Source organism: Aquarana catesbeiana, linkage group LG07 (genome assembly GCF_042186555.1).
Source record: "Aquarana catesbeiana isolate 2022-GZ linkage group LG07, ASM4218655v1, whole genome shotgun sequence".
Classification (NCBI taxonomy): domain Eukaryota; kingdom Metazoa; phylum Chordata; class Amphibia; order Anura; family Ranidae; genus Aquarana; species Aquarana catesbeiana.
Genome location: NC_133330.1, coordinates 85610287 through 85627370, shown reverse-complemented (window position 1 = coordinate 85627370; position 17084 = coordinate 85610287). Strand labels below are relative to the sequence as shown.

Sequence of the window (17084 nt, the reverse complement as noted above, 5' to 3'; positions counted from 1 at the left end):
ACACTCTTCAAATGTGCTTTAAAATGCATGGTTTTCCCATTTATAACAAGAAAATCATGATGTTATGCGGTTGGGTTGGTATAATAATGCTATCGGGTTGGTAAGAAATGATTTGCAGGGTTGGTTTTTATACCCAGTCCGGCCCTGACCGTTTCCCTCGGCAGCCACACCAATGCTTCTAAGTAAATGTACGGCACCGCCATATGAATACAGCGCTGCTATGTGACTACAGCGCCGACCTGAAGTCTCCCTCTGTTCGCCTCTCTCGGCACTTCCCAGTGCCCCTGCTCAGTGTCCTCCAGTGCCGCTTGGAGAAAGACTATAGGGGTGGAGGCGGAGCTTCTGGCTGCTAATGATCCTGATGGAAGGATGCCTGCACCAGTTGATTCTGTAGGATGTTTGGATGGAGGTGAGTTGGCGTTTTTTTAGATGTTGAGACGTGTGTGCAGGGGCTTAAGATGGGGGGTGGGGCAGTGACAGCAGTGTCTGCAGCAGGGTAGGTGACCAGTACTGGTGCTGTACAGCTAACTTCAATTGCTCCATGCATGCCACTGCCAAGTGGCCTCTGCAGTGCTGGAGCAATGAATTATGACTTACCATATACTTTTATATGATCCACCTGCACCCCTCTTCTGCACATACTACCCACAGCTGTACCCTCCACACCCCAATACTTTATAACGTTTTTTCTCTATCTTATCTAACTAACATGTGGTAGTCATAGCCCAAAAAAGAAGTATCTTTTTTTTAATCTCATGGACAAAATGTGAGAAATAACCTATATATCATACAATCATTCCATAAACACATACGCTTATAAAATAGTTTACTATTTACCAATAAAAAAAAAAAATATGTCCCCAGATTTCATTTTAAAAACCTGGTCACCTTATTTTATGTATGTAGTCACTTGTATACTTGTATTTCAAAGCGGAGTTCCAGACGTTTCTGTGCTTATTAAAAGTCAGCAGCTACAAAAAATGTAGTTACTGACTTTTAATAAACACACACTCACCTGTCCCACAGTCCAGCGATGCCGCCACCCAAAGCCTAGGTTCTCTCCCTCTCCTTTCTGAGGCGCCGGCATCACTACTGTGGGCACCCGGCTGTAACAGCTTGCGGCTTCACAGCCGGGTGCGCACTGCGCATGAGTGAGTCGCGCTGCACGTTCTGAATGGCTGGGCAATCTTCTGGGACGTGAGATTGCAGGGAGGGAGTAGCCACCTAGGCGGCCCGAGCGTAAGTGAGAGCTGGGTACCTGTCAAAACTAGGTACCCCCCCCCCCCCAAAAAATGACATGCCAAATATGGCATGTCAGGAAGTCAGGAGTCCTTAAAGCAGAAGTTCTACTTTTGGGTGGAACTCCGCCTTAAATGGGGATTTGCAATATCTCCAACAGTTACTAATCAGATACTGTCAGAATGGCAGCTGATTTCTCACTATAGATTTCCTTTGGTAAGGCTAATAAGGAATAGTGTTTAACATTAAATTTGTTTGATCATAGAAATTAAGTTGGCATTTGCCAGCAGACCTGAGAATCATACAACTATCAGATGACAGACTCACCAACATGACCTACTGTTTAGAGGATAAGTAAACCCAAGAACACAATTTTAATATATTGCAGCTTATCAGTGCTCAGATATGGTGGTTGCATTCATTTTCTTTTTTTTTTAGGCTAAGAAATTTTTCAGCAAGTACAAAAAATACTTGCTGGTCTTGCCAGAAATGCATTGTCTCTTCGTGTGATATGAACTAGAAACCAAAACAATATTATCTTCCTTCAGTAAAATTCCAATTCCTCCAATGGAGACTGTCCCTCTCCACCTCGTCCAATCCGAGAATGCTTTGCATTCATTGAGAAAATGCAAACTGTTCTCTGAATAGCACCCTTGCCTGGTGAATGACCTCCTGTTTTCACTAAGCAGCAGGGCAGCCACTCTGCATGCAACTCAGAAGCAAGGGGAGGTCATTGTAGTACCGGTGTCTACTTCCGTGATTTCTAGCTTCTAGAGCACAGATGTAAAACCCAATTTCATTGCAGGACATATCAGCAGTACGGTTCGGGGGGTGTGCTATATACAGAGTGCAGAGTTCGGGGGTGTGCTATATACAGAGTGCAGAGTTCGGGGATGTGCTATATACAGAGTGCAGAGTTTAGGGCTGAGCTCCATACAGAGTGCAGGGTTCAGAAGTGCATTGCGTGCAGAGTTGTCGGGGCACTATTTACAGAATGCAGGGTTTAGGGTGCCATGACAGAGTACAGAGTTCAGGGGTGTGCTGTGTACAGAGTGCAGGGTGTGCAAAACCCCAACCCCCCCACAATAAAAGGTTCCTTTCATCTCCCTCTTCTACCTGGCCCGGCTCTAGTACCTCCCTGTGTAGGTGGCGCCCCTTTCTCTCTCTCTGAAAATCTGTCCCCGCCGTAAGCACATACCTCCCAACTTTTTGAGATGGGAACGAGGGACACCTTTAAGCAAAAGTATGTAGGCATAGGATACACCCCCTGCCACGCCCCTTAAAGGAGAGTTATGCCAAAAAAATATTTAAACCGACAAGTGATTTTTTTTCCCCACTACTATTCCTTTATATTGGCTTCTGGAATTTACAAATGCTGAAAATTAGAAATTGGAGGAAAGGTTTAGCCAGGGGCGTTGCTAGGGGTGGCTATTGGGGCTATAGCCCCGAATCTGGGGCCCATAGCCCCGAGTCTTTTGCCACAGGGTCCCTGCCTAACCAGCGGGTGGGCTGGCTGCATAAGAGAGGCGGAGGAGAGGAGAGAAGCGAGTGGGCAGACGAGCAGAGATGACATCTCTCTCTGCCCGCTCCACATCAGCGCTCTTCACAGCCAGGCCTCTTCAATTTGGGAGCAAGGTGTAGTGAGCAGCAGAGAGATGACATCATCTTTCACTGCCCACCACACGTCAGCGCTCTTCTGCCCTTACAGCATGGTGGAGTGGAGGTTACGTGCTTCCTGTCATCGTAGAGCTCCATTTTGCAGCCAGACCCCCTTGCTTCAATGTCGGAGGTGCGGCGGGGAACAGCGAGATGACATCATCTCTCACTGCCCGCTCTCTTGCTCTCACTAAATGGACCAGTGCTGTCAGCCTGCCACCAATGCAGCGTCAATGCACATTTAGTGACACTGGCTGGCATGGCAAGTAACAATCCACATCAGTTGGCAAGTGACAACCCACATCTGGTGACGTGGCAAGTGACAATCTGAAAATAGTGGCAGGAGATGTGGCAATCTGCAAATGGTGCCAGGAGACGTGGCAAGTGACAATCTGCATGTAGCCATGGAGATAGCACTACTGACAAACAATCCGCCAAAACACCCCACTGCCAGACTTCATACATCCTTTCCAGAGACAATGAACAGTCATTTGCGAGCTTTGTTTTTGTTGTTTTATTGGGGGGGTACAACTTGGATAGGGATTGGGATATGGGATGCCCATAGGATAAATCATTGCCATCATATTTACAGTTTCAGTATACTTTGATCTGTTTAGAGCCTGAAGATGGAATGTGCACACGTAACTAAGTAGAAATCTTCTCCCGCAGCTCCCTGCAGACTGTTACTCCCTCTGCATCTCCTATGCAGACTATTGCTCGCTGCATCTCCATGCAGACTGCTGTTACTAAGGGTTCTCCATCCATCACCGTGTGAGGGCCAGAAACATCACTTTTGACCGTGTAAAAGTAATGATCTTAGTTCTCTTTACCACCTGTCCAAACTCGCTTCTCCTTGCACTCTTGTTTTCCTCCTGCACAACTTGTAATTTCATTAGGGTATAACAATCCTCTTGTAATGGGTATGAAGAACTCACTCTGAATAAGCCCCTCTACTGGCTCTGGTGACTTGCTTCTACTAGGCCTGAGGCCTGCAGAACCTCTCCCTGGAGGCCTAAGTAGGTTAAAGTCTATGTTCTAGGAAATGGACTACTGCTCCCAGCCAGTCCAACTTGCAAATCCCCGGCCACACTGACCATGCACCGTGTGCATGATGAAGACTCTGCTAGTGACCGTTTAGAAGCAGAATTCCCTTACAGAATCTCTGGCACCTCCAGCCATCCACTGTGGTAACACTCACCGACCTTCCAACCTTCCAGCCCTTGATGAGGAACTTTCCCGGACCATGCGTTCCGACAGCTTCTCCTGCCCTCTCTGCTCCTGCCCTCTCTGCTCCGACCGTGTGGTGATAGAGACATTGCCAGTGACCGTGTGAAGGCAATGTTCCCTCACAGTTCTCCCCGGGCCTCCTCCTGCAATCCCTCATCCCCCCCAGATGGGGGTGTGATCCTTCGGCTGTCTAGCACTACATTCCTTATGTCACTCAGTCGACTCCTCCTCCCCAGCAGCATGTGATCTCAGCCTATATAGGAGGCCCGCCCCCTGCGAATGTCAGTTAGGGATTGGTCAGAGCTCCCACATGTGCTGCCTGCCACTCCAGCTCTAGGCCCAGCCTCCTCTTCCAGAACGTTCTCCCTGGAAGCAGGGGAGGCGCCTCAGAACTGGAGCCAGGTGGTCACACCCACTGCTACTCTAACCACTCCCAGCTCCAGAATCAAAACAGACAGGCCTAGCGCGCAGCATAAGCCTGCCTAAATTTGCCTGTGCTGAATAAACCTTTAAAACAACCCTTACTAGCACCTACCTTTTGGTAGATGGTGCTACATGCAAATGGTGGCAGGTGATGTGGCAAGTGACAATCTGCAAATGGTGGCAAGAGATGTGGCAAGTGATAATCTGCAAATGGTGGCAGGAGACGTGGCAAGTGACAATCTGCAAATGGTGGAAGGTGACGTGGCAAGTGACAATTCACATCTGCTGCCAGGTGAAAGTTGCAAGTGAAAATCCACATCTGGTGGCAGGTGACAGTGGCAAGTAAATTGCTGCATCTGGTGACAGGCAATGGTGGCAAGTGACACGCTGCATCTGGTGGCAGGAGATGTGGCAAGTGACACGCTCGGGGCTCTAGCCCCAGATCTTTTGCAGACCTAGCAACGCCCCTGGGTTTAGCACTTGGAAACGCTTTTGAAAGATAAAAAGTGCATTTTATATACAACAATATAGATTAGAAGATAGTTATAGACCGAAATGAGGGACAAAAAAGGAGGAAAGAGAGACAGAGGGACATTGTTCCAAATCAGGGACAGTCCCTCGAAATCAGGGACAGTTGGGAGCTATGTAAGGATGTGCAGGGGTCTGTTAAAAGGCTTCTGGTTTACAAATGACAGTGGGAAGCGGGAGCAGGGGACGAGAGCCGTAGGTGGCAGAAAGGAGTTCCTTTATGTTCCGGCTGCAAAACAGGGTAAATTTTGTAAAGGAAAACATAGCCCTGCGAGCCTAGTGTTTGCCTCGCATTGCATTGTGGCCCCATTCACTTGAATATTTCATGTTGGGCAGGGGTATTGCCTTCCGAACACCACAGGGGGAGTGGTGGGTCTATATAAATACAGCTCTACTGCCTATTTTTACTTCTCCCCCTCCCCTGAATGACAGCTTCCATAGAGCAGGAACAGGTAACAGTTTACTAAGAGGATTGATTCGTTCACAATGAAAGCGGTTTCACTTTATCTCCTTATGGAGCTAACTGCACCAGAAGAAAAACAAACATCTTTATTTAAATCTCAATGGAGTTTGGTTGCATCTCATCATGTCTCTTCCAGTCCATGGTGACAGGTCACATGCGGATCAGTAAATCACTGTCATGCCATGCAATATTGTACATGGTAAGCAGAAAACCAGACACCCAGGAGTCATTAAAATGCTGTCCTGTGAACATCAAAGTGCAGTTACTGTTACATCAGCTGATAAGAAGAGCTTATATTAAGGAATGATACAGAAACTTCCCTGAGGAGCTTCAAGTACATTTTCAAATAGACTACCTCTGGCTGCAGGTGCCAATTACCTCATAACCTTTTTGTTTATTCGTACAAGCATATTTTATGCACCTTGTGTTTCAATTCCAATATTTTCAACAGTTTTACAGATATCCTTTAGTGCTAAACTAAGCGTTCTGTATATAACTAAGTATTCCCATAAAGAAGCAATCATTTGGTATTTATTGTTTGTTTGACAGGTAACATTTTGTATTGGTGCTGGCGTTATCTTGGCTCCTGATGAAGCAGCCTCAGACCACTGAAAAGGATTGTATATATTTTCCATGATTTGAGTTATTTGTAATGTGTGACTTTTAACAGAACTCTGTGCAAACAGCTACAAGCAAACACAGATAATATAAAGTATAGCCTGTATAAGGACTCACTTTATTTGAAAGGGCTCAATTACACTTGCTGTTGGGGGCTCTACAAAATAGGAAGTTGAACTGCGTTTTTAGCGCTCCTGACTTCCCCCATTTGCTGCAAAGGCAGCCACACAGGGGAGAGGGCGGGGGTGTACACATGTCACTGCATAAATAATCCCCCAATTGTAAATAGATGGACAGTACGGCAGTCAAATGTGACCCTTTCAAGTGAATGTGGCTTCAACGCAATTGCCCTGCAACTGCATGTAATGCATTAGATGCAGCATAGTGGTGCAGCAATTATGGAGTTAAAACAGATGGTGAGGAGGTGTCACATTGCCTCCTCACCACCCATCAAGTGTCTCTGAAAAGGCTCACTTTTCAGAGCTGTGGCAATCTTAGTTGTACATCTAAACTTAAACTAAAAGAAAACTTGCAAAGTGCAAAATCTGGTACAGCTATGCATAGAAACCAATCAGCATCCAGTTTTGTTTTTTTTTATCAAAGCTTAATTGAACAAGCTGAAAGTAAAATCTGATTTACTAACATGCACAGCCGCACCAGATTTTGCACTTTCCAGTTTTAGTAACTCAACCCCATTTCATTAAAAAATTGTCAAATGTGACCTCACATGTATTGAGCAAATATAGTTGCGCAATTTACTTCCAAGGCCCCTTTCACACGGATGCCTTTGTTATACAGATTCCGCTTGCTCATTGGGGGATCGTTCCGTTGATCCCCGCCGAGCAGACGGATAACAGGTCCACCTCCGCTCACTGTGCTGAGATGAACCTGTCAGAGCCCCCGCTCTCCTCTATGGGGAGATTGGATGAAAACGGACCGCCTGTCCGTTTTCATCTGATCCACCAGACGGATGAAAAATAGGGTCACCATCCATCTGGATTTGGTGGACAGGATCGGATCGCGGCAGATGTCAGCGGACATGTCACCGCTGACATCCGACGCTCCATAGGGCTGAGTGGAGGGTCCGATCAGGTCCGTCTGAAAAACTGACAGCCGGACCTGATCCGACAGCCTGTGGGATAGGGGCCTAACTGTTTAATTACAGATTATACATGGGGGAAAGGTTTTAAAAATATTAACACACTAATAATTGTATTTACAACAGCTTTCTGCTCTCCAAGTTCATTTGGTTTGGATACTGTTGTTTTTCAAGAAAGAAGAGACAATTGAACATCCTCCAATTACTGTATGCCCTGTGCAACCATTCACCCTTCCCCTGCCCCTTGGGGCACAACAACATCATGACAAAAGTAGAATCAGTAGAAGGCTTATTATGACAAAAACTTTGTTCCATTATCGCTACATTTCTCAACCCAGTCAACCCCTGCTTGAGAAAGTGTCAATTTAGACTTGTAATGTACTGATTTCATGATGGAATGATGATGATGTCACACTGGTGACTCATAATGATGTGTGAGATGAAGAAAAGAAGAATAATTTGACGTATCTCCTGTTCCTTGTTCCCTGTTCTGATTCTACTTACTATATGTGGTGATGTTCACATATTTAATTTGCTGACACTTGATTTAGAAGTCCTGCCACTCAGTAACATATTTTCGATATTCAGGCCCTATTGACACCTGAGCCTTTTTTAGCTTGAACTTCCAAAGCACTCAATAATCTTATGTATTTCATTGATGGCTGTTCGCATATGAGTTCTCAGATGGCTGTAGCTCAATGCCTGACACTTCAAAAGCTACATGAGCCACTTTTGAGGCAAATTTGGATGTTTTTGGGTTCTGAGACTTCAATGGGAATGCCTATAAAGTTTGAACTCAGTGTTTTTTCAGGCATATGACTGAAGCAAAAGCACTCAAATAAGAAGCCTGAAAATAGCTCTGCTCAGATGTGAATGCAGCCCCTTGGAAACATATGTTTGGGTATGGTAGCAACATTGTATATTACTTGGTACCTTGCATTGGTAAAGCACGGGTTCCTTTTTAGATTGATGTAATGTGAGAACTTTTTATGCTGCTGGTGTACCAACAAAATTATGCAACATGGGGATGTTGGCAGATGAGAGAATAGAATAATCTGGCACATTATCCAGCCCGGTCAGAAATTGGTGGCTTTCAGTAACAAAGAAAGCCCAGTGCTCAGCTTAGTGACTGGACTGATCAGATCCTTGGCTACTAATCTTTCTGCAAAGTGCTTCAGAAGACAATTCTGTAGCGCAATGTAATCACTGTCAATGTTTTTACATTATATGACATAAACTCTGATATCAGTGGGATTTCCTGGTTTCCTATGAGCTTCAGTAGCCATCTTTGTGCAGGGCACAGCAGATTCAGGTATTGTGCAGGTCAGGAGTGTGTAATGCACAGAGCATAGGAGTCAGGAGTTTGGACTGGGAGTATGTAGTGGGAGTCAGGTGCATGTATAACAAAGTGCAGAGGTTCAGGAATACGTAATACACAGAATGCTGGGTTCAGAATCATGTGACACAAAGAGCACAGGGGTCAGCAGTACATTACACCCATTGCTCGTCCCTAACCCCCTTTCTCAGCACAGATTATCTCTCAAAGCCAAAATCCTCCCCAGCCAAAAATAGACAGGAAAATGCAACAAAGGAAAAAAAAAATGAAAATAAGTATTTTATATTTAGGAAAATTGCAATTGTTTATGATACAAAAGCAAACTAAATACAACTACTTTCACATAAGTGATACTATCTATGTGTGTTAATGTTTCAAAAATATAGTATAGTAAAGTAAAATATGCTAGGGATGTTTCTAAGAGAGGTCCAGCTGTTGCTGTTCACCTTTACCATCACAGCAGCAAGCTCTCATACACTGAGCTCAGAGCTAATGCATCAAGCTAGGTTCTCATCAGTGTCATCAATCCTAATGGCATGCCGCACACACTGCAAGTTGCTGCCGAACTGCATTTGTGGTTCCCATGCGAGCTGTGATTCCAAAAATGGACCTTTTCCCTGCGTTTCAGGGGGCACAGTAGCTTATTCAAATGAATGGACTGCTATGTCCACGCAAAAAAAGCAGCTCGCAGAGCCACAGTAGTGGGTCCCGGCCTCAGGGCAGAGAAAGCATATGTGTGGGGGGGTGGGGGGTGGGGGTGGGTTTGAATCAGAGAAAAAGCTTGCTTCTGTGATGCTGGAGGTGAACAGTAACAGCTTAGCAATGTCCTTAGCAACGTGCTAGAATTTTTCCAGTCAGGCTTCATGAGGTATATAAATGGCCTTCACCTATAGTAAGTAGGTCAGTTGGTCAATCACCTCTTGGGAGGAGAATCAGGCCAGGAGGTGAATAAGGAAGACAATAGTGAATATTACTTTGCTATTGTCACACAACTGGGTGGGCTCAGGGCGCAGTGCTCTGCGCCCTGAACCCACCCTTTTTTTTAAAGCTAATTAGAGCTTCTGGCTCTAATCACGTGCCGCTAAAAAAACAAGAACCCCATCGGAATCCATGCGTCCCGTGCCCTGCATGTAGATTAGGGGCCGGATGCATAGATTAGGGTGGGCGTATGGATGGACCGACACTGCTGAGTACAGTAGTCTGTTTTTATCTACAGACATCCTTTATCTGCATAGGCTGTTTTTTGGTAAAGGTGAGCTAACACTTTAACCGGCCCTGTGTGAATGCACCCTGAGATTGTACAAAGCTGAAAACTCTGGCACACCCAATGCACCTTTGTGTGTTTTTTTCACACAGACTTTTTTTTTCGTTCATTTTGCTGATTAGTAAAGCCGGGTACACACTACAGTTTTTTTTTCGTGTAAACATGGATTGCACAGAAAAAAACTGACAGCTCTGGTCGAGAGCCTCTGTACTAACCATGTGAGGTTAGAGCAGCGATCTCCCCCACTAAGTTGTTGTGTTCTGACAGGGAGACCCCCCCTGCCAGGACACTGTGATCAGCATCATTGGTTGAGAGCGCTGATCTGAACTTGGTCAGCTGCTGGTTTTCCAGCATGCATGTCCAACAGAAGCGGGCCGGCTTCTGTCGGACAGACCGACATACACATGGGCAGAATGCCGGTTGGTATTTTTTGTACCGGCAAATGGCTCTTGACATTCTGCCCATGTGTATGGGGCTTAATTTTGCACTCAAATAAAACAATGTGATTGTTCTGTTTATTCTGTATGAGTGTGTGTGAAGTGAGTGGCAGGCAGAGCCCGGATAGCATTGCACTAAACACACCACACATGCAGTGTGAGGCGAGTGCATCGTGTACACGCAAAGAGCGTGCATGCTGCTGAGGGATCCAGCCTTTCCTTAGTACCTTCCAGGGCAGAGAAAACGTTTGTAGGGGGTTTGAATCAGAGAACAAGCTTGCTTCTGTGATGCTGGAGGCGAACAGTAACAGCTTAGCATTGTCCTTAGCAACATAATAGATGTTTTCCAGTCAGGCTTTATGAGGTACATAAATGGCCTTCATCTATAGTAAGTGCTAATATTCAACTCAGGTCAAAGCTGACTAGTTGTTTTTTTATCTACAGACATCCTTTATCTGCATAGCCAGTTTTTTGGTAAAGGTGAACTAACCCTTTAATCAGCCGAGTGTGAGTGCACACTGAGATTGTACCAAGCTGGACCAAAGTCACTTTTTCAGGTTAATTATACCTGAAATTGGAAGCGGCGATGAGGAGATGGGTCTGCCGGGCATGGGTTGGGTCGATTAGAGGGTTGGGGAGGAGGCCATTTTCCCCCCAGGGAAAGGAATATTCTGGCACACCCAATGCACCTTTGTGTGTTTTTTTTCACACTGAGTTTTTTTGTTCATTTTGCTGTTTATTAACTTTGCACTCAATAACACAATGGGGGTTATTTACTAAAGGCAAATCCACTTTGCACTACAAGTTCAAAGTGCACTTGAAATTGCACTGAAAGTGCACTTGGAAGTGCAGTCACTGTAAATATGAGGGGTAGATCTGAAATGAGATGCTCTGCTGATTTTATTATCCAATCATGTGCAAGCTAAAATGCTGTTTTTTATTTTCCTTGCATGTCCCCCTCGTATCTACAGCGACTGCACTTCCAAGTGCACTTTCAGTGCAATTTCAAATGCACTTTGCATTTGTAGTTTGCACTGGTAGTGCAAAGTGGATTTGCCTTTAGTAAATAACCCCCAATGTGATTGTTCTGTCTATTCTGTAAGAGTGTGTGTGAAGTAATTGGCAGGCAGAGCCCAGTTAGCATTGCACTAAACACATCACACGTGCAGTGTGAGGAGAGTGCATTGTGCACGCCGCTGAGGGATCCAGCCTTTCCTTAGCACCAACCGCTGCTTCCATGGCAGAGAAAGCGTTTGTAGGGGGGGGGTTGAATTAGAGCAAAAACTTGCTTCTGTGATGCTGGAGGTGAACAGTAACAGCTTAGCAATGTCCTTAGCAATGTACTAGAGGTTTTCCAGTGAGGCTTCATGTGGTACATAAATGGCCTTCACCCATAGTAAGTGTTATTATTCAACTCAGGTCAAATCTGAATAGTTAATTTTTATCTATAGACATCCTTTATCTGCATACGCAGTTTTGTGGTAAAGGTGAACTAAGCCTTTAACTGGCCGAGTGTGAGTTTACACTGAGATTGCACCAAGCTGGACCAAAAAGTCATTTTTTTTCAGGTAAAATGATTTCTGAGGTTGGAGGCAGCTATGAGGTGAGGGGTCTGCTGGGCATGGGTTGGGTCAACCAGAGGGGTCAGGGGGAGGAGGCCATTTCTCCTCAGGGGAAGGAACATCCTGACACAACCAATTCACCTTTGTGTGTTTTTTTTACACTGATTTTTTTTTTTTTTTCATTTTGCAGTTTAGTAATTTTGCACTTAAAAACAACAATGTGACAGTTGTGTATATTCTGTATGAGCGTGTGAAGTGAGCGGCAGGCAGAGCCCGGATAGCATTGCACTAAACACATCACACGTGCGGTGTGAGGAGAGTGCATCGTGCACACGCAAAGAGCGTGCACGCCGCTGAGGGATCCAGGGGATCCAGCCTTTCCTTAGCACCAGCCGCGGCTTCCAGTCTCATCCCATTCCTCAGCGGCGGCTCCCTGGACACCATTCCGCCGGCAGTGACACAGAAGGGACAGGTTGGTGAAGTGTGGGCTGCCTCATCCCCTCACCTCCATCTGTCACAGCTCCCCCGGACCGCCAGTCATGGCTGTGCTCCTCTCGCCGGGTCCTGTGACTGGAATTGGGGAGCACACCCGCTGAGCTCCGGCAATGCCTGTGGGGTGCACTGGTCTGCAGTTCATGAAGGGGGGTGCAACTTGCGGAGAATTTGGGGTGCACAGCTTGTAAAGTGTGCCTAGGAATCGTTCACTGACATGTCATTGGGGGTTCTCTGCCCCATTCAGCCTGTAATACCAGCAACCATGTGGCCCTAGGAACCACCACCAAAAAATCAGAAGAAGGGCCCCCTCACCATGGAGCCCCCCGCAGAAAGTCCATGCCGGGCAGCAGAATACCTGAAGGAGCTGAACAAGATCATCGAGACTCAGCAGGAGCTCCTGGAGAGGCAGAAGAAGAGGATCGATGAGCTGGAGGAACAAGTCAGCACCTTGTACAATGAGAAGAGCAACCTCCAGGAGGAGCACAGCAAGCACCTGGCTACCTGCAAGCTGCAGCACCCAGTCCCTGGAGGGACCTCCCTGGGCTCCATTCAGGAGAATGACAAGTGAGTGCCCAATCATCTCTTCTCCATTCACTGCCACCTGATGGCATTCTCAGGGGCAGAGCTAGGGGGCGCTCTGACACCTGTTGCTAACCTCCCCCCCATCCATGGTCTGTCTCTAAATTGTTTTACCATTTGTCAATGAATTAGCGTCTCCTCCACCAGGAGGCAGTGTAAGTAACAGATCAGGTATTGTGTTAGGTGTGTCATTTGTGTGGTTGGTGTCATTGTGCTCATGTGGTTCTGTGTGGTTACTGTTTGGATTGAGGAGAAGACCTCTATCATGAGAGCAGCCCCTATTTAACTTATTATTCATATGGATGCTGGTGTGGAATTACAAAACAAAAGGATGTTCCAGAGAAACTCAAAAGTATAGGGTATTAACAGGGCAAAATAGGTTTTCTAAACATATTCCCTATAGAGCAATATATACAAGGAGGCACAGACTGGTGAGGACAGCACATACTCCTCATGTTATACAATCCTTCAGGTGCAGAGCAGACAACAGAGATCTCCAATATAGAGAAACACTGTATGATGAAGGATCCTAGCAGGTCTGAAACTGTCATTCTGAGTTTGTAACTCGCCTTATATAGGAGGTCCTGCAGATTGGACTTTGTTTCTACCATTATATGCATCTCAAAGCTATTAACGTTACATGTTCAGTGCAATTTGGTTTTCAAGATTACCATTTTCATAAGAATATAGATCTGATAGATGTTGCCCTTTAAAATCTGCAAAGAACAACTTAAATATCACACCACAAACACAAAACAGTACATAAGAAAGCCACAAATACATTTTTCCATACATATTGTTTGTATACCGATTATATGTTTTTCAAAGCAGTTCAGTTTTCAAGATTACCATTGATAAGAATATACTGTAGATCTCTGATGTAGCCCTTTTAAAAGCTGTAAAGAACAACTTAAATATCGCAACACAAACACACACCATAAATAAGAAAGGCACAAATACATATTTCCTGTATACCAATATATGTTTTTCAAAGCAATTCTGTTTTTAAGATTACCATTGATAACAATATAGACCTGATTGATGTATCCCTTTAAAAAGCAGTAAAGAACAACTTATATCTGACACCACAAATAACAGTACATAGAAAGCCACACCTAAAACACACTACCCTCAAAAACCCAAGAATGAACCAATTATTGTTGTGGTGGAACAATAACATTCCAAAAGTGATTAATATTATTCATAAGATGTAGAGATCACCCTGTCAACAAACCATATTAGAATAACCTAAAGACCAGAGACCTTTAGGAATCTATTTAATTTCCAAAGAAAATGGTACAGCTTTTCATCTCAGGAATCCTAGTGTTACAGTCAAGATATCTCATAAACATGATATCTCCCAAATTTATTGTGTTTCTCACTGGAAGAATTTTACCTTGGTTCTTTACAGACTGTTCCATAATACTGTACGTGTCTATTTACAACAGTCATTTCTTTTGCTGCTGTTAGAATGTTTTTTTGGGTTGGCTAATGATGATGTTCAAATGCAGTAGCAAAGCAAAAATGGAGAAAATGTACAGAAATCTCAGAATGTATCCATTGTGACCAGTCACACTTGACTTCACTTTCTAAACGGAGTTGCAAAAATCACAGCTTGTATTTGATTGGCTGCTGGGCAATGCCTAGCACTTCCTTTTTGTCAATATTTAAACATATTCTATGTTTAGCAGTTGTACGTTTTCCAAATGAGAAGATTTTTCTGCTAAAAAAGGAATGGTAGATACAATACTGCATGGAGGGTAGGGCTGGAAATCTTGCTGAAGATGAGAAACATCTAACATACGTTATACTGGCTCTTTCAATTGACAACTTAGTTTTCTTACTGGGATTACAACGCCCGCTAGTTAAATCCTGCCCAGTACTGGGTCCACATCATCAAGTTGTTGTCAATCTTGCAAAAAATTGGCACTTGCAGTATCCACCAGAAAGTGATATTTCAGTTATTGATGAAGCATGATGGGCCCTGACTTCAAGTATGTTTTGAATATTCTAACAGCAAAATCTGCCAGACATAGTTCCTGGCTGCTCCCTTCACCTAGGTTTTGTGTGTTCCCTCTCCACCGTCTTTATGCTCCGCCTCATCTTGTTATATTCGCTGTAAGTATAAAATAAATTAAAACATCTAGCAGGGACAGTGGAAACCCCTCATAATGGTTACAGCACGTGTTCACACCCAGTTACTCAAGTACAGAATCTCACCAATAGAGTATTCAAGACATAGTCATGAGTTTTAACTGTCCAATATCTATCAAAAAACAGAAATATCTGTTTTCAGTGGACTGACCCTTTAATGAGAACCCAAAGGGTGATCGCTATGCGTAAAGTGCTGTTATCCATAGAACTGGTCAGATTTCAATTTGCTGTTGTCATTTCAGTTAAGATGTATTTTTCACTTATTGCTCTTCGCCTTGCCCTATTGAATACTGATTTTTTTTTTTTTTTTTTTTTCTTTTGTATACCCAATTATTTTCTCTATACAGATATAGATTGGGAATGTTTGCTTAGTAGAAAGTGATCCTGAGGCTTTGAGTTTACTTCAAATTATCTGTAGACCAAAAATCCTGCTAGCTACATAGTGGTTGTTCCACAGGTTTGGTCCTAACGGGGCAGGTGAAAAGATTTGAAATTGTGACACATAGGGGTTTATTTGCTAAAGCTGGAGAGTGCAAAATCAGTCTCACTTCTGCATAGAAACCAATCAGCTGCTAACCTTGGCATAGTGTTGTGCTGTGTGGATGGTTTGGGACACACTGTTCAGGCACATGAAGTGTTAGTTCTTCTGTCTTGTTAATGTGTATAGAGTGTAACCTCGCTTGTAGATGAGTTCTTATTCTCTGTCAGTGTTTTTGGATCAGAATGTCATTTGTGGCAGCGTTGTGACTAATACGTTCTGTTATTATCAACTGATACATGGACTGTTTCACACAAGCTTTGGCAAGCCGTGTTATTTCATACTATAAGGAAGTCTCACCATCTGGTGTTTTGCCTAAGGGTTCATACAGACACTAATATTTCTGATCTATCACTATGAATAAATAAATATTACATTCTTCATGTGAATACCTGCACATCAATCATCTGTTTATTTTTATTAGTTTTAGTTGTGTGTGCGCAAATATTTATATGAGGCTAGTGTCTTTTATCTTTATCTAATGACAAGAAGAGATGGATGAAAGCATGTTAGAGTAATGTAATATGCATAACATCAGTGGGTATCATGAATGCTTTCCATGTATATAGGCAATACAAAATTCATTAATAACTGATGGAAAAGCACCTTAGGTCCTTTAGAACAAATCAAGAATATTACAAGAGTTTGTTTATTATAAGCAAACACAGGAGAGTCTTCAAACAGAAATATCTGCATGTGCCTTTGCACCTCAGTTCAACCCTGCTTCCTGTGCCTGTCATTTTTTTTTTTTTTTGGGGGGGGGGGCTCCCACTTCCTCCCACTGCATCGGAAGGAAGATCACCTTTTCCCCCTCTCTCCCTGCAATCTTCTGGGACATGTCACAGGTCCCAGAAGATTGCCTGGCCAATCACAGTGTGCAGCGCAGTTCGTGCATGCGCAGTGCGTGCCCACAGTAACAATGCCGGTGCTGTGGGGAGGAGGGGGAGAGGAGTGGGGCTTTGTACGCCTGCATCGTTGGACTGTGGGACAGGTTCATGTCCGATTATTATAAGTCAGCAGCTACACTTTTTGTAGCTGCTGTCTTTAAATTTTTTTTTTTTTTGGCGGAACGCCGCTTTAACCACTTACTGACCGCCGCACGACGATGTACGTCCAAACTTTGGCGGCGGATATCGTTGTTATGACAGCAGCTAGCTGCCATAACCCCGGTATCCCCGTTTTCGTGCGGCGGCCGGCTTTCAGATAAAAGTGGTTCCTGCGGCGGATTTGCCGCAAGATCACTTTTATCGGTGGCGGGAGAGGGGCCCCCCCTCCTCCCGCCGCGATCCGGTGCCCTCCGCCGCTTACCGGAGCCGTCGGTAGCGGCGGAGGCGATCGCGTCCTCCTCCGTGGTGTGTCTGAAGACGAGTGAGGCTAAGATGGTGCCCACTCGTCTCCATGACACTGCTGGGCGGAAGCAACGTCAAAACGTCACTTCCGTCCACGCCTCTTAAAGGCACATTTTT

At 44.7% G+C, this 17084-nt stretch overlaps 1 protein-coding gene across 6 annotated transcripts in view; it reads left to right on the top strand.

The window, feature by feature from the left end:
- Positions 1 to 12179: 12179 nt before the first annotated feature.
- Positions 12180 to 17084, top strand: part of IQSEC1 (IQ motif and Sec7 domain ArfGEF 1) — a 1490190-nt gene continuing 1485285 nt past the window's right edge. For 2 of the 6 annotated variants that reach the window (XM_073592399.1, XM_073592395.1), the window contains exon 1: positions 12185 to 12911. In XM_073592399.1, the coding sequence (XP_073448500.1) occupies positions 12661 to 12911 (251 nt within the window). In that variant the 5' untranslated portion in view covers positions 12185 to 12660. Of the gene's footprint in view, positions 12912 to 17084 lie in introns of all 6 variants that reach the window. The other 4 variants (XM_073592406.1, XM_073592408.1, XM_073592398.1 and 1 more) reach the window with 4 other exon arrangements.